Below are 27,626 nucleotides of genomic sequence, written 5' to 3' on the forward strand. Positions count from 1 at the left end.
AGACTTCTCTGAGGATCAAATGAGATGAGGCACGGGAAAACGCTTCACAGACATTTGGTTAAAGTGTAAAATGTTTGCACCTTGCTATAAAGCAAGTCGTGTTCCTGGGCTGAAAAACTAAAAGGAGGCTAGTCATTAGGGAGAGGAAGCTGGGCATTGCTACGTGACATCATTACCCAGCACCCACAGCGACTATTTCCGGGCTGGGCTGGGCTGCGCCATGGGGTCTTGGCAGCATCTGCTGTGATTTGGTGAGGTGTCGCTCCAGGGTGGGACTGGGCCTGTGTCCCACTTGGGGGAAGCCGAGTGTTGCTTTGTGGGCACCAGGTCTGCAGTGCCGTTTCTCTCTAAATGGTCAGTGTGCGTCACGGCAGCTCCTGCATTGAGCATCTGCCCCCTGGTGGCCAGTGCGCATCATAGTGACCGGTCGGATGGACACTTAGTGTATTAGCCTTTTATATATATAGATGCTGCAATGAACATAGAGTTGCATACATCTTTGCAAAAAAATGTTTTCAAGTTTTTTGGATGGATACCCAGGAGAAGGGTTGCTGGGTCATATAGTAACTCTATTCTTAATTTTTTTTAGGAACTTTCAGGCTGTTTTCTTTAGTGGCTAAACCAGTCTACATTCCCACCAGCAGTGAATGAGGGTTCCCTTTTCTTCACAATCTCTCCAACACTTGTTACTGCTTGTCTTGTTGATAAAAGCCATTTTAACAGGTATGAGGTGGTATTTCATTATACTTTGGATTTGCATTTCCCTGATAGCTAGTGAAGTTGAACATCTTTTCATATATCTGTTGGCCATTGTATGTCTTCTTGAGAGGGGTGTCTGCTCAGGTCTTCTGCCCATTTTTTAATTGGATTGTTTGGTGTTGAGTTTTATCAGTTCTTTATGTATTTTGGATATTAACCCCTTGCTGGAGCTGTTATTTGCAAATATATCCCATTTGGTCAGTTGCCTTTTTGTTTTGTTGCTGGTTTCTTTAGCTATGCAGAAACTTTTTAGTTTTATATAGTTCCATTCATTTATTTTTGCCTTTACTTCCCTTGCCTTTGGATTCAAATTCATAACATTTTATCTATGATCAATGTCTAGAAGTTTAGTACTTATGTTTTCTTCTATGTAATTTATTGTTTCAGATCTTATATTTAGATCTTTGATTTAATTTGAATCAATTTTTGTACATGGGGACAAACTATAATCTAGTTTCATTTGTTTGCATGTGGCTTTCCAATTTTCCCAGCATCATTTATTGGAGAGGCTTTCTTTTCTCTACTGAGTGTTTTTGGCTCCTTTTGTCAAAAATTATTTGCTTATATACATGTGGTTTTTATTTCTGGGCTCTCAATTCTGTTCCATTGGTCTGTATGTCTATTTTTCTGCCAATATCATTGTTCTGTAGTATTATTTGAAGTCAAGAAGTGTGATACCTCTGACTTCATTCTTTTTTCTCAGGATTGTTTTGGTTACTCGGGGTCTTTTGTGGTTCCATATAAATCTGATTATTTTATGTTCTATTTCTTTAAAAAATGGGATTTTGATGGGGATTGTATTAAATCTGTATATTGCTTTGGGTAATATGGCCATTTTAACTATGTTGATTCTTCCAATCCATGTACACAGAATATCTTCCTATTTTGTTCTGTCTTTTTCAATCTTTTTAAATAATGCCCTGTAGTTTTCAGTGTATAGGTCCTTCACATTCTTTGTTTATTCTTAGATATTTTATTCTTTTGGTTGCAATTGCAAAAGGAATTTTTAAAAATTTCTTTTTCTGAAGTTTATTAGTATATAGGAAAGCAGTAGATTTTTGTACATTGATTTTGTATTCTGCAATTTTACTCCATTTATTTATTGTTTCTATTAGTTTTTTGGTGGAGGCTTTAGTTTTCTATACACTGAGTGGGCCAGATTTTTATGATCTCTGAACACATAATAATCTGGCCAATCAGTGTATATCCTATGTAATAAAAGGCTAATTAGCAAATTATCCCCTCGACCAGGAGTTCGACCAGCAGGCAGGCCGGCCAACCGCCCATGTCCCCACTTCCTGGCCAATCTGGCCGTATCCCACTCATGCACGAATTCATGCACCAGGCCTCTAATATATATACTGAGTGGCCAGATTATTATGTGTTCAGAGATCGTAATAATCTGGCCACTCAGTGTATAAGGAATCATATCTTGCCCTAGCCAGTTTGACTCAGTGGATAGATTGTCAGCCTGTAGACTGAAGGGTCCCAGGTTCAATTCTGGCCAAGGGCACATGCCTGGGTTGCGGGCTCAATCCCCACTGGAGGGCATGCAGGAGGGAGCTGATCAGTGATTCTCATCATTGATGTTTCTATCTCTCTCTCCCTCTCCCTTCCTCTCTAAAATCAATAAAAATATATTTTAAAAAAAGAATCATATCTTCTGCAAAAAGTGACACTATTACTTTCCCTTCCCAATTTGGATGCCTTTTATTTCTTTTTCTTTTCTGATTGCTCTGGCTAGGACTTCCAGAACTATGTTGTATTCTCCCACCCCACCCCCCATATTTCTTTTATTTATTCAATTTATTTATTTATTTATTTATTTATTTATTTATTTAAAATCTTTATTGTTGAGAGTATTATAGATGTCCCTCTTTTTCTCCCATTGCCTCCTTCCACCTGGTTCACACCCTGCTCCAGGCCTTCACACCACCCTATTGTCTGAGTCCATAGGTAATGCATATATGCATATAAGATCTTTGTTAAATTTCTTCCTGTTACCCGCAGTCCCCTTCCCTCTGAGAATCATCAGTCTGTTCCATTTCCATGCCTCTGATTGTTTTATTCACCAGTTTATTTTGTTCATTAGATTTTTTTTTAGCAAAAATACTATTTTATTTCTTTTTTAAAAATAAATCTTTATTGTTCAGATTATTACAATCGTTCCTCTTTCCCCCCCCCATATCTCCCTTCCACCTGGTACCCACCCCACCCTCTATCCTTACCTCCCCCACCTGTTCTCATATAGGTGTATGATTTTTGTCCTGTCTCTTCCTGTACCCCCCACACCCCTTTCCCCCTGAGAATTGTCAGTCCACTCCCTTTCTATGCCCCTGATTCTATTATATTCATCAGTTTATTCTGTTCATCAGACTTTTTATTCACTTGATTTTTATATTCACTTGTTGATAGATATGTATTTGTTGTCACTTTGTTGTTCATAGTTTTTTGTCTTTACCTTTTTCTTCTTCTTCCTCTTCTTAAAGAATACCTTTCAGCATTTCATATAATACTGGTTTGGCAGTGATGAACCCATTTAGCTTTTTCTTATCTGTGAAGCTCTTTATCTGACCTTCAATTCTAAATGATAGGTTTGCTGGGTAGAGTAATCTTGGTTGTAGGTTCTTGCTATTCATCACTTTGAATATTTCTTGCCACTCCCATCTGGCCTGCATAGTTTCTGTTGAGAAATCAGCTGACAATCCTATTGGTACTCCCTTGTAGGTAACTAACTGTTTTTGTCTTGCTGCTTTTAATATTCCCTCTTTGTCTTTTGCTCTTGGCATTTTAATTATGATGTGTCTTGGTGTGGTCTTCTTTGGATTCCTTTTGTTCAGGGTTCTCTGTGCTTCCTGGACTTGTAAGTATATTTCTTTCACCAGGTAGGGGAAGTTTTCTGCCATTATTTCTTCAAATAGGTTTTCAATATCTTGTTCTCTCTCTTCTTCTGGCACCCCTATAATTCGGATGTTGGTACGCTTGAAGTTGTCCCAGAGGCTTCTTACACTATCTTCTTATTTTTGGATTCTTTTTTTTTTTTTTTAATATATTTTATTGATATTTTACAGAGAGGAAGGGAGAGGGATAGAGAGCTAGAAACATCGATGAGAGAGAAACATCGATCAGGTGCCTCCTGCACACCTCCCACTGGGGATGTGCCCGCAACCAAGGTACATGCCCTTGATCGGAATCGAACCCGGGACCCTTCAGTCCGCAGGCCGACGCTCTATCCACTGAGCCAAACCGGTTTTGGCTTATTTTTGGATTCTTTTTCCTTTTTTCTTTTCTGGTGGGGTGTTTTTTGCTTCCTCGTATTTCAAATCTTTGACTTGATTCTTTGGATCCTCTTGTCTGCTCTTGGATCTCTGTATATTATTTTTTATTTCAGTCAGTGTATGCTTAATTTCTAGTAGGTCCTTTTTCATATCCTCAAGGGTCTCACTAAATTTATCGGCAGTTTCTAGAAACTTTTTTAAAAATTTCTTTATTAAGGTATTACATATGTGTTCTTATCTCCCCATTCCCCCCCCCCCAATCATGCCATTACCCATACCCTGTTGTCTGTGTCCATTGATTAGGCTTATATGCATGCATATAAGTCCTTTGGTTGATCTCTACCCCTTACCCCCACGTCCCCTACCTTCCCTGAAGTTTGACATTCTCATCGATGTTTCTCTGTCTCTGGATCTGTTTTTGTTCATCAGTTTATGTTGTTCATTATATTCCATAAATGAGTGAGATCATGTGATATTTATCTTTCTCTGCCTGACTTATTTCACTTAGCATAATGCTCTCCAGCTCCATCCATGTTGTTGCAAATGGTAAGAACTCCTTCTTTTTAACTGCAGCTTAGTATTCCATTGTGTAGATGTACCACAGTATTTTAATCCACTTGTCTGCTGATGTGCACTTAGGCTGTTTCCAAATCTTAGCTATGGTGAATTGTGCTGCTATGAACATAGGGGTACATATATCCTTTCTGATTCATGTTTCTAGTTTCTTGGGATATATTCCTAGAAGTGGGATCACTGGGTCAAATGGGAGTTCCATTTTTAGCTTTTTGAGGAAACTCCATACTGTTCTCCACAGTGGCTGTACCAGTCTGCATTCCCACCAGCAGTGCACGAGGGTTCCTTTTTCTCCACATCCTCGCCATCACTTGTCATTTGTTGATTTGTTGATGATAGCCATTCTGACAGGTGTGAGATGGTATCTCATTGTTGTTTTGATTTGCATCTCTTGGATAATTAGTGACTTTGAGCATGTTTTCATGTGTCTCTTGGCCTTCCTTCTGTCTTCTTTCGAAAAGTATTTAGGTCAGTTGCCCATTTATTTTTATTTATTTATTTATTTTTTTATTAAGGTATTTATGTGTACATATCTTACCATTGCACCCCACCCCCACCCCACTCCCATACATGCCCTCACCCCCCAATGTTTTGCATCCGTTGGTTACTCTTATATGCATGCATATAAGTCCTTCAGTTGATCTCTTATTTCCCCCACCTCTCCCTAACCTTACCGCTGTAATTTGACAGTCTGTTTCATGCTTTACTGCCTCTGTATCTATCTTTTTGTTCATCAGTTTATAATGTTTTTCATTATCCCCAAATGAGTGAGATCATGTGGTATTTTTCTTTCATTGACTGGCTTATTTCACTTAGCATAATGTTCTCTAATTCCATCCAGGTGCCTACAAATGGTAGTAATTCCTTCTTTTTTTATGGCAGCATAGTATTCCATTGTGTAGATGTACCATAGTTTTCTGATCCAGTCATCTGCTGACGGGTACCTAGGCTGTTTCCGAATCTTAGCTATTGTAAATTGTGCTGCTATGAACATAGGGGTGCATATATCCTTTCTGATTGGTGTTTCTGGTTTCTTAGGATATATTCCCAGGAGTGGGATTACTGGGTCAAATGGGAGTTCCATTTTCAGTTTTTTGAGGAAACTCCATACTGTTCTCCACAGTGGCTGCACCAGTCTGCATTCCCACCAGCAGTGCACGAGGGTTCCTTTTTCTCCGCATCCTCGCCAACACTTGTCGTTTGTTGATTTGTTGATGATAGCCATTCTGACAGGTGTGAGATGGTATCGCATTGTCGTTTTGATTTGCATCTCGGATAATTAGTGACTTTGAGCATGTTTTCATGTGTCTATTGGCCTTCCTTCTGTCTTCTTTTGAAAAGATTCTATTTAGGTCCGTTGCCCATTTTTTGATTAGGTTATCTTCCTTTTGTTAAGTTGTATGAGTTCCCTGTAAATGTTGGAGATAAAACCCTTATCGTTGATATCATTGGCAAATATGTTCTCCCATGCAGTGGGCTTTCTTGTTGTTTTATTGATGGTTTCCTTTGATGTGCAAAAGCTTTTTATTTTCATGTAGTCCCATTTGTTTTATTTTCTCTTTAGCTTCCACTGCCCTAGAAGTGGTATCGGTGAAGAAATTGCTTCGGCATATGTCTGAGATTTAGCTGCCTGTGGATTCCTCTAATATTTTTATGGTTTTCCGTCTTATGTTTAAGTACTTTATCCATTTTGAGTTTATTTTTGTGTATGGTGTAAGTTGGTGGTCTAGTTTCATTTTTTTGCATGTATCTGTCCTATTTTCCCAGCACCATTTATTGAAGAGACTGTCTTGACTCCATTGTATGTTCATGCCTCCTTTGTCAAATATTAATTGAGCATAGTGGTTTGGGTCGATATCTGGATTCTCTTTACTTCTTTTCCAATTTGGATGCCTTTTATTTCTTCTTCTTGTCTGATCGCAATGGCTAGTACTTCCAGCACTATGTCGAACAGGAGTGGTGAGAGTGGGCATCCCTGTCTTTTTCCTGTTCTTAGGGGAAATAGTTTTAGTTTTTGCCCATTGAGTATGATGTTGGCTGTGGGTTTGTCATATATGGCTTTTATTATGTTGAGGTATGATCCTTCTATTCCCACCTTACTGAGAGTTTTTATCAAGAAAGGGTGTTGGATTTTGTCAAATGCTTTTTCTGCATCAATTGATATGACGATTTCTAGAAACTTTTTGAGAAACCTTATAACCATGGTTTTGAACTCTATATCCAGTTGTTTACTTTCTTTCATTTCCATCATTTGTGACATGTTTCTTTGTCTCCACATTTTGGCTGCTTCCCTGAGTTGATAGAGTGGCTTTGTGTGCTAGGTGTCCTATAGGGCCCAGTGGCTCAGCCTCCCCAGTTACCTGAGGTGGACACTCTTGGTGCACCCCTTTGTGGGCTGTGTGCATAGTCTTGTTGTAGTTAAGACTTGATTGTTGTTGGTATCACTGGGAGGGATTGACCTCCAGGCCAGTTGGCTGTGAGGATCAGCTGTGTCTACGATGGGAGAACTTCTGTGCTAGAGACACCCTTATTGGGCAAGACATGCTTCAGTGGGGCTTTGTTGCTCACTGAGTCTGCCCCTTGAGTGTGTCCCTTATGGATCTGAGGAGTTGTAATCTGGATGGTCCTACTCTGACCCCTGGGTACACTGGCTCTTGGATCTCTAAGGAGGTGCAAATTTAGCCTCTGCCTGAGGCCACCCAGCAGGAGCCACAGAGAGATCTGCACATTCCTCTTCTTTGTTTGGGGTTTGGAGGTGCCCAGATGAGGCCCAGCTGTGAAGCAATGCAAGCTGCTGTGGGGCCTTGGGCCTTCTTTTGGTGGCTCTGGGTCTCTCTAACTCAGCTGCAGTTTGTTAGGTAATTTTAGGTTGCAAAGGGCCAGGCCATTCATATGCAAAAGCCTCTACACACAACTTGGTTGGGGCGGGGTCTCAGGGCATAGCAAACAGCTATGGCTGATCCTCAGCCCTGCCCTAAGAGGCCCCCGGGTCTCAGTGTCCCTCAGTAATTGCTGCAAGCACCTCTGAGAGAAAGCCGCCCTCGAGTTCCATCTGATGCCAGACAGTCCAGTTTCTCCCCATATGAGTCTGGATCCCCAGTCTCACCCAGACCTGAAGTTCAGAGCAGTCGGGAGCTTGTGTCTCCCTATGGATTGAAAAAGCCAGCCGCGTACTCAATTGCCAGCCCTTTTGGCGCATGCGCGCCTCTGTACCTCTGCACTTTACTTCCGCAGCTCCAGTGAGTCTCAGTGTGCTTTTTTCTTTCCTTCTCGTTGTAGAATTTCCACTCAGCCAGCCCTCCTGTGGTTCTGGATGATGTCTGTTTTGTCTTTTAGTTGTAGTTTTGAAGTGGTTGTGCAAGGCAGCAATTTCAGGTGTTTACCTATGTCGCCATCTTGGTTTCTCTGTTCATTAGATTTCTTATTATTTTTTTTAAGATTCAATTGTTGATTGATATGTATTTATTGCCATTTTATTGTTCAGATTTTTTATCTTTTTCTTCTTCTCCTTAAAGATACCCTTCAAAAAAGAAAAGGAATACCCTTCAACATTTCATATAATACTGGTTTGGTGGTGATGAACTCCTTTAGCTATTTCTTGTGTGTGTGAAGCTCTTTATCTGACCTTCAATTCTAAATGATAGCTTTGCTGAGTAATCTAGGTTGTAGGTCCTTGCTATTCATCACTTTGAATATTTCTTGCCACTCCCTTCTGGCCTGCATAGTTTCTGTTGAGAAATCAGCTAACAGGAGCTCCCTTGTAGGTAACTAACTGCTTTTCTCTAGCTGCTTTTAAGATTTTTCTCTTTGTCTTTAGCCCTTGGCATTTTAATTATGTATCTTGGTGTGGGCCTTTTTGGGTTCCTCTTGTTTGGGACTCTCTGTGCTTCCTGGACTTATAAGTCTATTTCTTTCACCAGGTAGGGGAAGTTTTCTGTCATTATTTCTATAAATGGATTTCCAATATATTGCTCTCTCTCATCTTCTTCTGGCATCACCATGCGAATGTCGGTATGCTTGAATTTGTCTCAGAGGTTCCTTACACTATCTTCATATTTTAAATTCTTTTTTCTTTCTGCTCTTCTGATTGGGTGATTTTGCTTATATTTCAAATCATTGATTTGATTCTTGGAATCCTCTACTGTTGAATCCCTGTAAATGATTCTTTATTTCAGTTAGTATATGCTTAATTTCTGACTAGTCTTTTTCCATGTCTCTGGCATTCTCACTAAGATCCTTGAAAGTTTCACTATGTTCTTTGAAGGTCTCATGAATATCCTTGAGTAACCTTATAACTGTGGTTTTAAGCTCTGTATCCTGTAGTTTGCTTTCTTCCATTTCTTTCATTTGTGACATGTTTCTTTGTCTCCACATTTTGGCTGCTTCCCTGTGTTTGTTTCTATGTATTGGGTAGAGCTACTGTGTCTCCTGGAGTTGGTAGAGTGGCCTTGTGTAGTAGGTGTCCTATAGCACCCAGTGGCTCAGGCTCCCCAATCACCTGAGCTGGGCACTCTTGGTGTGCCCCTTGTGGGCTGTGTGTACCATCTTGTTGTTGTTGAGACTTCATTGCTGTTGGTGTCACTGGGAGGAACTAACCTCCAGGCCAATTGGCTGTGAGGACAAGCTGCGACTACAGTGGAGAGCTGCTTTGCAAGTCATGGAGCAGGACTTGCTTAAATAGGGCTTTGGTGCTCACTGAGTCTGCCCAGTCACTTGTGGATATGTAGAATTTTAATCAGGTGTGGTTGGAAGCTGTCCATCGGGTACACTGGCTCTTGGGTCTCCAGGGAGTTATAAAGTCAGCCACTGCCTGGGGCCACCTGGCAGGAGCTACAGAGAGATCTGTAGAGTCCTCCTATTTGTATTGGGTTTGGAAGTGCCCAGGTGAGGTCCATCTGATTCTGGTGCTGGTGCTAGTGCCGTGCCTTGGTCTTTTTACTGGTAGTTTTGGGGCATGTTGACACCAGCTGCAGCTTGAGAGATTTTAGCAAAATCTGAAGCCTGAACCAGGACAGGCCATTCATATAGAAAAGCTGCTGCAAACAGCTTGGTTGGTGCTGCAAAATGGATGGGGCAGGGTCTCAGGGAATCACTAGGGTGGAGCAAACAGTGTGCTCCAGGTTGATGGGAACTCAGATATGGTTGCCAATCATGCTTGGGACAGGGGAGGTCTCAGCAGGCATAGGAACAATGACCCCTGTGAGGACTTCCGTCTGATAGAAAGCTGCCCCCGAGTTCCACATCTGTGTCTGGGTCCCCCAACGCCTCCTGGCACTGGAGCTCAGAGGAAGCCAGTCTGAGTAAGTTTGAGCACTGGCCCTTTAAATGGAACACGTGGGTCTCCAGCAGCCTCTGTGTCCCTTAGCCATAATCCCTGCAGGTTTTTGTTAATCCTTGCTTAAGGATATTTTTCCATTTATTTTTAGGGAGAGTGGAAGAGAGAGGGAAAGACAGAGAGAAATATCTATACATCTATTGGTTGCCTCCTGCACGAGCACTGACCAGGGCCCAGGCCAGGGCGGAGCTTGCAACCAATGTACATGCTATTTGATGGGAATTGAAACTGGGACCCTTCGGTCTGTAGGCTGATGCTCTATCCACTGAACCAGACTGGCTAGGGCTCTCTGCAGGTTTTTAAAGCCTGAAGTTTTGGCGACTTCTCTTCCCAGCTCTGGGACCCTGGGTAGGGGGTCTGATGTGGGGCTGGGACCCCTTGCTCCTCAAGGTGGCCTCTGCAGGAATGATCTCCCTCTTGAAAAAGACAGCCCACGTGGATGCCAAATCACGCTGTACTGTGCCTCTGCCCCTCCTACCATTCTCAATGGGCTTTCTTCTTTATTTCTCTAGTTGTAGGACTTCCATTCAGGAAGCTTTCAGGCAGTTCTGAGTGATGGTTGTATTTTCATTGTAATTTTGATGTGATAGCAAGTACCGGTGTTTACCTGTGCTGCCATCTTAGTTCCTCTCAGAACTGTGTTGAATAAGAGTAGTAAGAGTGGATTTCCGGGTCTTGTTCCTGATTTTAGAGGGAAATCTTTCAGTTTTTCAACACACGAGGGTTTGTCATGTATGGCCTTTATAATGTTGAGATACTTTTCTTCTACTAGTATACCTTTTTATTGAGTGTTTTAATCATAAACGGGTGTTATATTTTATCAAATGCTTTTTCTGTGAATATTGAAAAGATCATATGATTTTCATCCTTTCTTTTGTTAATGTAGTGTATTGCATTGATTGATTTGTGTGTGTTGAACCATCCTTGTGCCCTTGATCGTGGTGTATTATTTTTGGATGTACTGTTGTATTCGCTTTGCTAATATTTTGCTTAGGATCTTTGCATCTATATTCATCAGGGATATTGGTCTCTGTAGTTTTCTTTTTTTGCGTATGTTATCTTTGCCAGGTTTTTGTATCAGGGTTATGTTGGCCTCACAGAACGTGTTAGGAAGTATTGCCTATTCTTCAATTTTTTTTGGAAGAGTTTGAGAAGAGTAGTTATCAAATCTTTGAACATTTGGTAGAATTCGCTGGTGAAGCCATCTGGACCCAGACTTTTATTTTTTGGGAGGTTTTAGATGATTGTTTCAATTTCCTCACTGTTGATAGGTCTATTTAGATTTTCCAGTTTTTCTTGATTTAGTCTAGGAAGATTATATATTTCTAGGTACTTATCCATTTCTTCTAGGTTATTGAATTTGGTGGCATCATTCATATTATTCTAGTACTAGAGGCCTGTTGCACGAAATTCATGCACGGGGCTGGGTGTGCCTCAGCCCGGCCTGCGCCCTCTCGCAATCTGGGACCCTTGGGTAGGGTCCCTAGGCCTGGCTAGGGATTAGGGCCTATCGGGCCTTTCCTTCCCCTGGTTGCCGGCAGCTGGTCCCGCCCCCGCCGCTGCCACTGCTTGCCATCTGTGCAGCACTGCCCTACCTCCCCTGCCACCAGTCACCTTCCTCTGGGGGCGACAGGCGTGGGGTGCAACCGCTTGGCTGGCCTGGGCCTCCCTCTGCGGGGCGATTGCTGGCTGGTGGCTTGGGCCTCCCTCTGTAGGTTGATTGATCGTGGGACCCTCAGATTGATTGCCCCCACAGAGGGAGGCCCTGCCTACCTGGCTGGGGCTCCACAATTGATCACCGTGCAGAGGGTGGCCTGGACCTCCTTCTTTGGGGCAATCGTGGAATCCTCCGCCCCCCCAGTCGATTGCCCCACCAGCGGGTGGCCTGAGCCTCCCTCTGTAGGGTGATCATGGGGCAATGGTGGGGCCCCCCGACCAATCGCATTGCACCTGCCTTGGCTGGCATGGCACCAGTGTGTGGTCATAGCGTGGTCGTCTGGAAGGTTGTCCGGACGGTCGTTCTGCTGTTCCATCGTTTGGTCAATTTGCATATTATGCTTTTATTATTATAGATGATACTTTGTGATGTCTAAAGTAACTTTTCCTCTTTCATTTCTGATTTTGTTTATATGAATCTTTTCTCTTTTTTTCATTGGTGAGTCTAGCCAGGGGGTTGTCAATTTTATTAATCTTTTCAAAGAACCAGCTATTTGTATTAATTTTTTTGTATAGTCTTTTCTGTATTTCATTCAGTTCTGCTCTAATTTTTATTATTTCCTTTCTTCTGCTGACTTTGGGTTGCTTTTGTTCTTTTTCTAGTTCTTTAAGATATAATGTTAGGTTGTTTACTTGTGTTTTCTCTTGTTTGTTGAGGTAGGCCTATAATGATATAAACTTCCCTCTTATTGTTGCTTTCACTGCATCTCAGAAGTTTTGGTATGTCATATTGTCATTCTCATTTTTCTCTTTTGATCTCACCTCTTATTTCTTTGTGAGTTTCTTTACTTCCTTTTTGCAGTTGATTTCTAATTTCAAAGCATTGTGGTTAGAGAATATGCTTGGTATAATTTCAGTCTTTTTTAATTCGTTGAGGCTAGTTTTGTAACCCAATATTTGGTCTATCCTTGAGAATGTTCCCTGTGGACTGAAGAAGAATGTTGAAAGTATTACATATGTTCTGCCTTTCCCCCCTTTAACTCTTTATAGCCCACCCCCACCTCACCCCAGGCCTTCACCACCTTGTTGTCTGTGTCCATGGGTTATACATATATGCATACAAGTTCTTTGGTTGATCTCTTCCCATCCACCCACCCACCCCCACCTTCCCTCTGAGATTCTGCAGTCTTCTATGCTTCTATGTCTCTGGAAGTATTCTGTTCATCAGTTTATTTTGTTCATTGGATTCCACATATGTTCATAAGATCATGTAATACTTACCTTTCTCTGACTTCCTTATTTTGCTTAGCATAATACTCTCTAGGTCCCACCGTGCTGTCTCAAAGCGTAAGAGATCCTTCTTTTTTACTGCTGCATGGTGATGTAAATGTACCACAGCTTTTTATCCATTCATCTACTGATGGGCACTTGGGCTTTTTCCAAATATTAGCTATTGTAAATTGTGCTGCTATGAACATAGGGGCACATACATTCTTTCTGATTGGTGTTTCAGGTTTTTTTAGGCTATATTCCTAGAAGTGGGATCACTGGGTAAAATGGCAGTTCCATTTAATTATTTGAGGAAACTCCATTCTGTTTTTCATAATGGCTGTACCAGTTTGCATTCCTACCAGCAGTGTACTAGGGTTCCCTTTTCTTCACATCCTCACCAGCACTTGTCATTTGTTGATGATAGCCATTCTGACCGGTGTAGGTGATACTGTTTTAATTTGCATCTCTGATAATCAGCTACTTTGAGCATTTTTTCATCTGTGTCTTGGCCATCTATGTTTGCTTTGGAAAATTGCCTATTTAGGTCCTTTGCCCATTTTTAAATTGGATTATCTTCCTTTTAAGTTGTATGAGTTCCTTATGTAGTTTGGATATTAAACCTTTATCAGATGTAGCAATGCCAAATATGTTCTCCTATACAGTGGGCTCCCTTTTTATTTTGTTGATGGTTTGGTTGTCTTCTTGATATAGTGTCCCCTTTATCATTATAAGATGTCCATTTTTGTCTTTTGTTATTTTGAAATCTATTTTATCAGACATAAGTATGGCTGCACTTCCTTTTCTATGGATGTTATTTGCCTGGAGAGTCATTTTCCACCCTTTCACTTTGAGTCTTTGTCTTTGCAGCTTAGATGTGTCTCCTGAAGACACCATATATTTGTTTGTTTGTTTTAATTAGATTGCTATACTGTGCCTCTTTATTGGTGAATTTAGTCCATTTATATTTAGGGTAATTACTGATTTATGAGGATTTCCTTTTACCTTTTGTTTTCTGGTGGCTTTGCCTCCATTTGTTCTTTTCCTTTGTTTCTTTTGTTTTTGTTTGCTGTTATTCCATACTTCTTTCCTGTTTCCTCTTTTGGAAGTTATATGTTTCAGTTTGTGCTTTTTGTGTGTGGTTACCATTAGGTTTATGAAAAAGAAAGCTTCATGTATACTGTAGTCTTTTTTTCATTTGAATGCATCTGATCTCCATCCTCCTTTGCAAAATTCAGATCTTTATCCCCTGCCCTTTTATGTTTTTGTTATCACAAATTATCTGTTAACGCTTTAAGTTTGTTATTGATCTTATAGTTTTTCAACCTTTTGTCTTTGTTTCATTAGAATGACCCCTTTGAATATTTCCTGCAATGGAGGTCTTCTGGTTATAAATTCCCTCAGCTCCTATATATCTGGGAAATTCTTTATTTTTTCCTTTATATTTAAAGGATAACTTTGCTGGATATATTATTCTTGGCTGGTAATTTTTCTCAATAGTTTGAATATTTGGTTGCACTCTCTTCTGGCTTGTAGAGTTTGTGCTGACAAGTCCAATGATAATCTAAAGGGCTTTCCTTTATATGTTACTTTCTTCTTTTTCTTGGCTGCCTTGAGAATTCTTTCTTTGGCATTAATTTTTGACAGTTTTATTACAATGTGCCTTGGAGAAGGCCTCTGGATTGAGTTAACTAGTTATTCTGTTTGCTTCTTGGATTTGAGAATTGAGCTCTTTCCATAGGTTTAGGAAGTTCTCCTCAACTATTTGCTCAAATAGACTCTGTTCCCTTCTCCCTCTTTTCTTCTAATTCTCATATTGCTTTTTCTGATAGAGCCCAGATAGTTCTTATAGATTTCATTTTATTTTATTCCTCAAATCTCTCTCCTTCCCTCTGCATCATTACCAAATTTCTATGTTTGATATCACTAATTCTTTCCTCCATTTGGTCAGCTCTATTTCCTATGCTCTCTAGTTTACTCTTGATCTCTTATTGAGTTCTTAGTCTCCAGAATTTATTTTTCTTTTTTCTAATCCTTATTTGAGGATTTTTTTTCCATTGCTTTCAGAGAGAGTGAAAGGGAGGGGGGAAGAGAGAAACTTTTATGTGAGGGAGACACATTGGTTGCCTTCTGCATGCATACCTACCGGGCCAGGGATCAAGCCTGCAACCAAGGTATGTGCCCTTGACCAGGAATCGAATCTGCGACCTTTCAGTGCATGGGCCAATTCTCTAAGCACTGAGCAACCGACCAGACCTGTTTCTTCTTAAATGTTTCAACCTTTTTGGTAAAGTACACATTTTGTTATTAATTTGTTTTCTGAGTTCATTAAATTGCCTGTATATTTTCAGAACTGCAACCTTGAATTTTGTCATTTCTATATCATATTTCCATGTGTTTAAGTATGCTTTCTGGAGATTTTTTATTTTTCTTTCTGAGCTGCCTTGCTACCTTGGTTATTCATGGCATTTGAGGGGTTCCTTCTCTATCTAAGCATCTATGTATGAGTGGTACATCTCTAGATTACTATGAAGAGGTCTTTCTCTTATTTTCCAGTAAGTGGCACTGAATCACAAGTTCTTTAGTTGTATGAAATCCCAATGTTGAATCCTGCTGCGTCTCTGGCTGCCATCAGTGTAGTGGCAATGTGTGAGTGTGGGGTTGACTGGTGGAACCCGCTTTTTTGTTTTACCCTCCTGATAATGGCAACCTTGGACCTTCATGGGGTACCCCCTTTGCCCTGACCAGGGACCAGTCACAGAGTACGCCCTTTGCTCAGGGGAAATATTGATTCTGTAGTACAAGCATGTCAAACTCAAAGGCTAAAACGGACCAAATAAACAAGGTTTGTTTATGTGGGCTGCAAAAAAACAAAAGCTTCAATTTTCATAGAAATGTATGTTTATTTTGATAGAGACATGCTGAATACAAAAGGCTGAAATGAGTAATCTTTAACATAAAATAATAGAACATTTAAATAAAAATTAATATTTTTTTCTTGAACATTAACTTACCAGACACTGAATAACTGCACAAATAAGCATAACAGAAATTAACCTATTTTTCTTGTTCTCCAAAAGCTAAATATTTCCTGTTGCGCACACCAAACAAGTCAGTACAAGACTAATCACATGGCAATCGGCTGCTAAAATATTCACTGCTAGTATTGGTGGAGACAAATGGTGCGCCTTCATGTAAGGCACGTAAGGGAAATGAATGCAACACAGTTATAGTAATCAATCATTAGCGAACATTGTAGTTCATTATTATTAATTATGTATAACAGGATATTGTAAAAATTAGGTCACAAAATTTTTATTAAAATATTTCTTACCTACCGTTATATTGGCTGGGCCGCAAAAATATTCGTTGTGGGTCACATGTGGCCCGTGGGCCGCGAGTTTGACATGCTTGGTATAGTACCAGCTTTCATGTTTACAGATAATGTGTTCTGCAACCTAATACCAAGGGAGGTGAGTTCTGGGAGGTTACATAGTGGCAGGGCTCCGTGGCTTTGTTTCTCTGTCTGAAATGCCAACCATCCGACAAACACAGCAGTACCCTAGTGCTGTGTCCTTGCCCAGGTTTCTGCTCACTTCTGTGGGAAGGCCCACCGAATCCCTGGTCCTCCTGGCTGAAGGAAGTGCCAGCCAAAACAGGATTCTTCCCCTCTCCAGGCTGAGTCCTGCTGTGAGCTCCCAGCTGCAGGGCTGAGCCCATGGCTAGTCTGAGCCCTTTTCACCACCCCACCCCCGTTTGTTCCCACTTGCTCACCTTTAGGTGCAGATCTATCAGGTGTGCTTGTATGTTGAGTAGGGAATCCTTTGTTGAGTTATAGCTGTTTAAATTGTTGAAATTTCAAGGGGATCTCTCTCGCTGCTATTACTCTGATGTTACTCAAGAAGTATAATTCTCAGACTTTGTTGTCTTACGTGTATTAAGTACTCAGCTAATCTAACTTGAAGGGGATGTGTTAATGAGTGCCTGACCTTAGATGAGGACACCAAGGTCATGAAAAAATACAGAATCGTTTTTTGTTGTTGTTGTTAATCCTCACCCAAATATATTTTTTCCATCGCTTTTTAGACATAGTGGAAGGGAGGGAGGAAGAGAAAGAAACATCAATCTGAGAGAGACACATTGGTTAGTTGCCTCCCGCATGCGTCCCTTGAAGGAAAATCAAACCTGTGACCCTTTGGTGTGCCACCCAGCCAGAGCAATACAGAATCTTTGAATCCCATTAATCAGTGATTGTTAGTTCTTACTGTTAACAGAACCACCTGAAGAATACAGAATCCCAGACCCCATTGACACTGTTAAAAGGATCTTTGGGGTGAGGCTTGAGCATTGGGTATTTCTTTTTCCCAAGAGATCCCCAGGTGAGCTCCATATGCTGCAAGCATTGAGAACCACAGCCATGAGTTTTCTGCTTCTTTCCCCTGGCCTCCATTTATTTGCCTCTCACACCCAGATTTTTCACTGTTGGGATAATTGATCCATTTTATTTTTCTTCTTTTAGATTGAAGATTTCTTAAGCTATATCTGCCCTGTGAATGCATATCCAAATGTAATTCCATTGGGCACAACTGTGGATAAGGTTATAGAAATGTAAGTTGTTGCTACTTATGGAACTTGTGTTATTGAATGGGATAGGTCCAGAGAATAGTTTCCAGCATGAGAACAGGGGCAAGGACTTAAAATGATTGTGGCTGTGAATGAGTGTCTGGGTGGGAGCATAATGACTTTAAGTAGGTATGTTATATATAATCTTAAAGGTTTCTGGGAATTGGCATACAGAAGCAGACAGCATAAGGCCCTCAAAAAAGGGCAGGACACCCTCAAATCTTATTTCTGTGCCCTTTTATATTTCATCTTCACAGAGTATTAGCTTTCAGCCTCTAGAAGGAAGTGATCAAATGTGTGAGATTCTTGCAAGAGATAAGTAAACAGGGAAGGGAAAACAGCTAGCTATATTGCACTGAAAGCCAGAAGGTGTCACTGTGTTAAGTTTTTTAGAATAGGGACCTGCTTTCCTGCAGTGCAAGAAAAGATGAGTTTTGCTTTCCCTCAACCCTACAATTAGATAGATACTCACCAGATTGTATTAGCACTCTATTGTATTGAAATGATTTTTAATTATTAGATATTTTGGGGTTTTTTTTGTTTGTTTGTTTTGTTTTTACTGATTTTAGAGACAGAGGGAGAGAAACATTGATTGGTTGCCTCCCATAGACACCTGCCTGGGGCTCGAACCTGCAACGTGGGTATGTGCCCTGACCAGGAATTGAAGCTGTGACCTTTAGGTGTATAGGATGACACTCTCACCAAGTGAGCCTCACTGGCCAGGGCTGCTTTTCAATTTTTAAAAGTAATTATTATTTCCCCCATGGTCACATTTTTATAATCTCTATAAATGATGCTTACATTCCAGCAGCTTTCCTAGCAGGAAAAATAAATTATTCATATTCATTTCAGCTTAAAGCCTTTATGCCGATCTTCCCAAAGCACTGAGCCAAAGTACAAACCACTTGGAAAACTGAAGAGAGCTAGAACAACTCACCTAGACTCTGGTAAGAATGATGACCCTGGGGTCAGAAGTGTGGTTTTCCTACAAGACTGCTCTGGTGAGAGTTGCATTGGGTAGAGGTAGGCCTGGGACTCACTGTCACTTAAACTTACCACATGGTCTAAGAACGTGCTTAGCTTTCCCATCTTCAGCCTGTAAAACCCGGCGTTCCATCTCCTTCATGGTTTAAAAAAAGTGCCAAAGAGAACTGTGCCTGTATTGAATGTTCTCAGCTTTCTGGATATGTGCCCCATGGTTTGTATAGGCCATAGGAAAGGCTGTGCTATTAATTCTTGAACATTTCCTGCCATCAGACTGATTGGTAGTGCTTATATAAATGGATTTTCCCTATACTTTTCTACCTTCTTTCATTGCTACTTTCACTTTCCAGTGAAGATTAGATTAAAAAAAGAAAAAAAAACAAATAAAATTGAAGTGAACAATAATTCAAAAATTCATACTAGTGGCCCAACCAAAAATCAAGCATTATTTGGAAGGTACATAAAAGATACAAATTATTACGTTCACAAAAAATTTTTAAGATTTCTATTTCCAGTTAAGAAAGTAATGGCCTACATTGAAATTCTCATCTGAAAAAACTAAAAGCAACACAACATATAAGAAACTGGACATCAGGCAATGAAGGGCAGTGATACCTGAGAAAGGTGAAACAGCCCTAAGATTGCCCTTGCTTACTGGTTTTCAGGCAAAAGGGGACACCAAGGTAGAGCCCAAAATCAGCACCCCTGACTTGAGGAGATATACCTAGGAATCTGAGGAAGCCAAGGTGGCTGGAGTCCTCAGAGGAGAAAGCAATACAGAGTTGCTGCTCCCAACAGCTACGAGGAGCCCCCTGAGTATTCAGCATACTGATCAGTGCTTACTTGTGATGCAGTGCATCCCCTGAGGCCTGGGAAAGAATCACTCTAAACAGTTCCCAGAATGCACACAGTGCTAGGAACAGTGCCTACTCCCAACAGCCAGAGTGGAACACCATAATTTACGGGGTGTTTTACTGTAAGAATACTGAGGGCCTTATCTCAGTGGTGGGGAAAATTACAAAGATAAAAAGCAATATACAAAGGCGCAAACTTTACAAGTCCCTTAACCATGCCAGAACAAAGCTTAATATTTTTAGAAATCCCAAAATATACAGAATTTAATAAGGTCAAGTTCAGGATGTATGGCAATTCAATAAAAAATTATCAGACATGCAGAAAGGTGGGGGAAATACATCTTATACTAAGGAAGAAAGAGTGATTCTTTCCTTATTCATTTATATAAATATCCACCAAACTCAAAGGGGTGGATATTGAACATGTTTAAAAAGCAACATTTTGTAGGCACCGATGAGAACAGACAGTAGTAATCGTAGTGCAAAAGCAGTGTCCTAAAGTCCTCCCGTTGTGTAAGACTCTTAGTTGTTGGACTGGGCAAGAAGGACACTTTGGTGTTTATGGCAAGGGGTGTGTACTAAGTAGTGTGAGAGTATTTAAGAGATCTAACAAATATAAGATTGTATAGTTGTATACAGGCTGAAAAGCACCATGGGTCACTGTATATACATGCATGCACACATACATACCTATATATATGTACATGTATATATGTATATGTGTGTGTATATATATATATATATATATATATATATATATATATATACACACACATACACAAAGTTTTTGTTGTTCAAAAATGCCAATTTAATGGCTGTATACTTTGTCATTATACATTTCGGTTATTATACATTTTGGTTATTTCTAACTTCTCAGTTTTACAGATAATAGAACAATACTGTATGTTGTCTATTTCAATTTTCTCATTATATTGGGTTACATTTTAGAAATTTAAGTGCTTAATACATATTGCCAATTGTCTTCCAGTACGATTATACCAATTGACATAGACATTAGTGCATGCTGGTGGACGATATCTATGAATTATTTGACATTTATCCCTTTTTTAAATTTGAGTTTAGGTGTATCAGTTTGTAAGCACTATTAAGGATTTCAACACTTTCATATTTATTGTGATATTTTTGCAGTGTTATGTCTTTTTTTCCAGTTTTATATAGAGAAATTTAAATTTATATTATTTTAACAGAGTGAATACAGATGTATACAGGTGAGTTAATGTGAAAATGTTTTGACAGATTAAAGTATTTTAAAGTTGAAACATATCATGATGCTGGTATAGAAACAGATCCCGAAGACCATGAAATTGTACAACTTGGAGATAACACAAAAAGATAGCTTTGGCACAGTAGTGGAAGAGAGCTAAAACAAATGTATAATCCATAGTTTAAAATAAACCATACTGCTCAGCTGATGTGGCTCAGTGGTTGAGCTTCAACTTATGAACAGAAGGTTACAGTTTGATTCCAGGTCAGGACACATGCCTGTGTTGCAGGCTTAATTCCCAGAAGGGGGCTTGCAGAAGGCAGCCGATCAATGATCCTCTCTCATCATTAATGTTTCTATCTCCCTCTACCTCTCTGAAGTCAATAAAAATATTTTCAAAAAATTAAAGGAGGAACCAAGATGGCAGCATAGGTAAAAACCTGTATTTGCTGCCTCCCACAACCATATCCAAATTACAACTAAAATACATAACAACTATCACCCAGAACTGTGGGAAAGCTGCCTGAGTGGAAGTACTACAACTAGAGAGGTAAAGAAGAAAGCACATCGAGACTGGTAGGAGGTGCGGAGGCATGGAATGGGCTGGTCCGGCACCAGGTGTGCCACTTTTTTAATCGGGGGAGATTGCCTCTGCAGAGGCCACCTGAAGGAGCAAGGGGTCCCAGATCCCCAGCCCAGGGTTCCAGAGCTGGGGAAAGAAGTTACTATGGGCAGTAAGAACTATGGGCTGTAAAAACAAGTATGGATTGGGGCTGAGTAACACAGAGGCTGTTGGAGACCCAGCTGCTCCTCTTAAAAGGCCGGCACTGCGAACTGAATTTACAAGCTCCGGCTTGCTCTGAGCTCCAGTGCCAGGTGAGGCTCTGGGGGACCCAGACAGATATGGTGAGAAATCGGACTGTCTGGCATCGAGGCAGGAACGTGAGGGCAGCTTTCTTCCACATGGAGGTGCTTGCAGAGGTCATTGTTCCCATGCTGGGACCTCCCCGTTGCAGGGCTGACTGGCAGACATTTCTGTTCCCTCCACCCTGGAGATTCCGTGAGACGCTGCCCCACCCAATTTAAAAACCCACCCAAGCTGTGTGCAGGGGCTTTTCATATGAATGGCCTGTCCTTTCTTAGCCTAAAACCTGTTAAACAAGCTGCAGCTAGGTTAGGGAGCCCCAAAGCTATCAATAAAAGGCCCAAGGCCAGCACCAGCACCAGCCTGCCTTGCTTCACAGCTGGGCCTCGTCTGGGCACTTCCAAACCCGATACAAAGAGGAAGAATCTGCAGATCTCTCTGTAATTCCTGCTTGGTGGCCCCAGGCAGTGGCTGACTTTGCACCTCCTTGGAGATCCAAGAGCCAGTGTACCCAATGGTCAGTGTGAGACCATACCAGATTACAACTCTTCACATCCATAAGTGACACACTTAAGGGGCAGACTCAGTGAGCACCAAAGCCCCATTGAAGCAAGTCCTACTCCATAAGGGTGTTACCTGCACAGCAGCTCATCCATTGTAGACACAGCTGGTCCCCACAGCCAATTGGCCTGGAGGTCAATTCCTCCCAGTGATACCAACAACAATCAAGGCTCAACTAAAACAAGACTGTGCAAACAGCCCACAAAGGGGTGCACCAAGAGTCCACCTCAGGTGATTGGGGAGGCTGAGCCACTGGGCCCTATAGGACACCTACTACACAATGCCACTCTATCAACTCAAGGAGACTTAGCAGCTACCAATCCATAGAAACAAACACAGGGAAGCAGCCAAAATATGGAGACAAAGAAACATGTCACAAATGAAAGAAATGGAAGAAAGCAAACTACTGGAGATAAGAGTTCAAAACCACAGTTATAAGGTTACTCAAGAATCTTCTAGAGCCAAAACCGGTTTGGCTCAGTGGATAGAGCGTCGGCCTGCGGACTGAAGGGTCCCGGGTTCGATTCCGGTCAAGGGCATGTAACTTGGTTGCGGGCACATCCCCAGTAGGAGGTGTGCAGGAGGCAGCTGATCGGTGTTTCTCTCTCATCGATGTTTCTGACTATCTATCCTTCTTCCTTCCTCTCTGTAAAAAAATCAATAAAATATATTTAAAAAAAAAAAAAAAAGAATCTTCTAGAAACCTCCGAGGAACTTAGTGAGGCCTTCAAGGATCTTAGAATGCCAAAAAAATGGAAAGGACCAGTCAGAAATTAAGCATACACTGACTGAAATAGTAATATACAGAGATTCAATAGTAGATTAGAGGATCCCAAAAATCAAGTCAATTATTTGAAATACAAGGAAGCAAAAAACACCCAACCAGAAGAGCAAAAAGAAAAAAGAATCCAAAAATATGAAGATAGTGTAAGGAGCCTCTGGGACAACTTCAAGCATACCAACATCCGAATTACGAGGGTGCCAGAAGATGAGAGAGAGCAAGATATTGAAAACCTATTTGAAGAAATAATGACAGAAAACTTACCCTACCGAGTGAAAAAAAGACAAGTCCAGGAAGCACAGAGAACCCCAAACAAGAGGAATCCAAAGAGGACCACACCAAGACACATCATAATTAAAATGCCAAGAGCAAAAGACAAAGAGAGAATCTTAAAAGCAGCAAGAGAAAAACAGTTACTTACCTACAAGGGAGCACCCATACGACTGTCAGCTGATTTCGCAACAGAAACTTTGCAGGCCAGAAGGGAGTGGCAAGAAATATTCAAAGTGATGAATAGCAAGAACCTACAACCAGCCCTAACTGGTTTGGCTCAGTGGATAGAGCAGGGGTGGGCAAACTTTTTGACTCGAGGGCCACAATGGGTTCTTAAACTGGACCGGAGGGCCGGAACAAAAGCATGGATGGAGTGTTTTTGTGAACTAATATAAATTCAAAGTAAAGGAGCGGAGGGGAGAGCAAGAGAACCAGATAGAACAGCCGGATCCGGCCCGCGGGCTGTAGTTTGCCCACGGCTGAGATAGAGTGTTGGCCTGTGGACTAAAAGGTCCTAGGTTCAATTACAGTCACAGGCATGTACCTTGGTTGCGGGTATATCCCCAGTAGGTGTGCAGGAGGCAGCTGATAGATGTTTCTCTCTCATCGATGTTTCTGACTCTGTCCCTCTTCCTTCCTCTCTATATAAAATAAAGTATATATTTAAAAAAAAAAGTACCTACAACCAAGAATACTCTACCCAGCAAAGCTATAATTTAGTATTGAAGGTCAGATAAAGAGCTTCACAGACAAGAAAAAGCTAAAGGAGTTCATCACCACCAAGCCAGTATTATATGAAATGCTGAAGGGTATTCTTTAAGAAGAGGAAAAAGGTAAAGATAAAAAATTATGAACAAAGTGACAACAAATACATATATATCAACAAGTGAATCTAAAAATCAAATGAATAAAAAATCTGATGAACAGAATAAACTGGTGAATGGAATAGAATCAGGGGCAGGGAAATAGAACAGACTGACGATTCTCAGAGGGAAGAGGGTGTGGGGGTGTGGGAAGAGATTAGACAAAGATCTTATATGCATGTATGCAGTACCTATGGACACAGACAATAGGGTGGCAAGGGCCTGGAGTGGGGTGGGAACTGGGTGGTGGGGAGCTTTGGGGGGAAAAAAGAGGGACATCTGTAATAATCTCAACAATGAAGATTAAAATTTAAAAAACAAATTAAATCCATGCCTTGTAGACTGATGATTCCATATACCATAGGTAGATATCTCAGTCACCTTAAGTCCTTTAGAAAAGAAGGATAAGATAAATAGTTGGTTGTTTAAACAATTTTTAATCAGAACATAGGACTTTGGGAATTGGGTTTGATACCTGGCTCTCTGCCTTATGTATTTTTTAAAAATTTTTAAGGAGAGAGGGGGAGAGAGAGTGAAACCATCAGCTGCCTCCTGCATGCCCCCTACTAGGGATTGAGCCTGCAACCTGGGTATTAGCCTTGACTGGGAACCAACTGGCAACCTTTTGTTGATTGGAATGATGCCCAATCAACTGAGCCACACTGGCTCACTAGTTTCTTGACCTATGCATTATCACATACCTTCTCTTGGCCTATCTCCTCATTGATAAAATGGGAGCTGGATGACGGTCTCTGTGATCCATCTTTTTAGTGGCTTTGCAAACTAGTTTTTAGCTATATCCTTTTATCACTGGGAAAATAGTTATCTTTTTAAGTAGTAGGTAGTAATAAGTTAACACCAGATTCAGTACTAGAACAAAAAGTGGTCTCGTGACCGTACATGTGGTTTATTTAGTATTTTGGTTAAAGTTGATCTAATCTGTGTGTTCCCCCTAGTACAGTGGTCACCAACCTTTCGGAGCTCTGGTGGGCAACCACTGCCCTAGTATGTATCACAGCCTTGTGAACTAGCCAGCTCTGGTTGCTATAACAATAGATGTTTACTGCTTAGAGTTCTGTCCATGATCAAGTTTCTGGCAGATTCAGTTCTTGGTGAGATGCCTCTTCCTGACTTGTAGACAGATGCCTTCTCACTGTGTGCTCACAGGTCTTTCCTTTGTTCATGGGCATTGAGAAATCTTACTCTTTTCACCAGAATAATAATCCTATCATGTGGGTCCCATCCTCAGGAGCTCATCTAAACTTAATTATCACCTTACCTCTAATACCATCACATTGGGGATAGAGCTTCAAATTATGAATTTTGGGAGAACACATTCAGCTCATAACAAGCACAAAGTAGGTATCAATAAAATGTTTGTAGTGGGAAAACTTTAGAAAATAATGAACTGTTGTCATTATATTAAATCAGCCAACTTGAGCATCTAGTATTTACAAACCTCTCTTCTAGTGTGAGTGATTCACTAACCTGGCTGATGATTAGAATCAGCTGTGGAACTTTAAAAAAATAAAGCAAAAATCAAATTATTGGATTCTCCCTTAAGGAATTCAATAGGTCTGGAATGAGATATAGAAAGCTGTGTTTTTTAAAAAGTTCTCCAGATGATTAACCAGGTTTGAAAACCACTAATACAGGTATTGTGACCTTAATTTTGGGAACACAGGTCTATATTCTCTATTCACTGTCTGACATTGTAAGCTGAAGAGTGGTAAATTGTTCAGAATATCCCAAGAATAAGGGGCTTTTTAATTGCTCTTGGAAGAGTAAACTCCCAATTATTTGCGATTCCATGAATTAGAAACATAGTTAAATGTTACAAATTGGCATTCTGTGTTTCTTCTAAACCCATTTTTTTTTGTCCCCCCAGAGGAAGAGGAGGAAAATGACCTCTTTGATGATACTCTGCCAGTACCTTTAAGGCACAAAGTTCCAAACCAGCAAACTTGTCACCCTGAGGTATTTCCAATGACTGTAATATCACAAAACCAGCCTGAAAATCCGAGACAAAGCACAGGATGCATCAAAGCAAAGAGCATGAAAACCTCTCTTTGGGCAAACTTTATAGACTGTGAAGAATCCAACAGTGAAAGTGAAGAAGAATTACAAATCCCAGCCTCACATCAAGGAAATCCGAGCCCTCCACACCAGCAAAAGTCTGATGCAGAAGTACCACAGTGGGACGTATTCTTTAAAAGAAATGACGACGACACAGACTGTGGTTTGGAAAACTTCCCTTCCTCCACAGAGGCAGGGTGTTCTCAGTCACCAAAGCTTTTCAGTGACTCTGATGGCGAGTCAACTCACATCTCTTCTCAGAATTCCTCTCAGTCTACACACATCTCAGAACAAGGAAGTCAAGGCTGGGACAGCCAGTCTGACACTGTTTTGTTATCTTCCCAAGAGAGAAACAGGGGAGATATTACTTCCTTGAACAAAGGTAGCTACAGACCAAGAGTCAAAGAGAATCTTCCTGCCTCTCAGATGGAACAAAATGTACTTTGCCCAAAGGATACTTACTCTGAAGATGTAAATGTAGTTTCTAGTGCTGGAGAACCAACCACTGTAAGCAGTGGGAAACACATACCTCAGGAAAGAAAGTTGCTAACTCTTAGCACCAATGCAGATTCACAGAGCTCCTCTGATTTTGAAATTCCCTCAACTCCAGAAGCTGAGCTACCTAAACAAGAGCATTTACAGTATTTATATGAGAAGCTGGCAACAGGTGAAAGCATAGTTCTTGAAAAAAGAAAAAGCTCACACTTAGATACTTAAGAATTCATTCTAGAGCCACCACTGAAAAAAAACCTATATATACCAAGAGGTAATAGTCAAAATCTTAATAAATCAAAATGCTCATATAACCTAAAGGAAGGCAATAAAGAAGAAACAGGAACAAAAAATAGAGGGGGAAAAACAGAAAAGACGTAAGATGTGTTAGGACTAAATCCAAACAGATAAATAATTACATTAAATGAAAATGGTAAATAAAACAACCCAAGTATATGCTGTCTATAAGCAACTCACTTCACATGATACAGGTTGGTTAAAAGTAAAAGGATGAAAGATATACCATGTAAACACTACTCAAAAGACAGGTGGAGTGGCTATAAAAGGTGCAGTTCACCAAGAAGATAAAATTTTAAATGTGTATGTACTTAACAACAGCTTCAAAATATGCAGGCTTACCTTGGAGCTATTGCAGGTTAGTTCCAGACCACTGCAACAAAGCAAAAGTCGCAATAAAGCAAGTCACATGACATTTTTGGTTTCCTAGTGTACATAAAAGTTATGTTTACATTATACTGTAACTTATTATGTAATAGCATTATATCTAAAAAAAATGAAAACCAGCATACCTTACTTTAAAAATACTTCATTGCTAAAAAAAAAAAAAAAAAATGCTAACTATTGGCCGAGCCCTCAAGTTGTAACCCTTTTGCTGGTGGAGGGTCTTGCCTTGATGTTAATGAGAATGCACTATTTAAGAAGTGCAATAAAATGAGGTATGCCTTTACAAAGCAGAAGCAACTGAAAGGAAAGAGAAACCAATGCCCGATTATAGCTGGAACTTTAACATTCCTTTCACAGTAACAATTAGCTTACAGAAAATCAGCAAGGATAGAGAAGACATGAATAGCACCCATCAATCAACTGGATTCAATTGATACTCAATCCAACAATAGAATACATGCTTTTCAAGAACATA

The 27,626-nt window shown here is 40.6% G+C and overlaps 1 protein-coding gene across 3 annotated transcripts in view; it reads left to right on the forward strand.

Moving 5' to 3' along the window:
- DCLRE1C (DNA cross-link repair 1C) overlaps nucleotides 1-27,179 on the forward strand; it is a 66,583-nt gene extending 39,404 nt beyond the window's left edge. For all 3 annotated transcript variants that reach the window (XR_013959201.1, XM_080644661.1, XM_080644662.1), the window contains 3 exons: nucleotides 17,390-17,478; nucleotides 18,346-18,440; nucleotides 25,788-27,179. Coding sequence is in view for 2 of the 3 variants with exons in the window: in XM_080644661.1 (XP_080500787.1) it covers nucleotides 17,390-17,478; nucleotides 18,346-18,440; nucleotides 25,788-26,692 (1,089 nt within the window). In the remaining variant the exon portion in view is untranslated. The remainder of the gene's footprint in view (nucleotides 1-17,389; nucleotides 17,479-18,345; nucleotides 18,441-25,787) is intronic.
- The last annotated feature ends 447 nt before the right edge of the window (nucleotides 27,180-27,626 follow it).

Source organism: Plecotus auritus, assembly GCF_963455305.1.
Source record: "Plecotus auritus genome assembly, chromosome: 1".
NCBI classification, from domain to species: Eukaryota; Metazoa; Chordata; class Mammalia; order Chiroptera; family Vespertilionidae; genus Plecotus; species Plecotus auritus.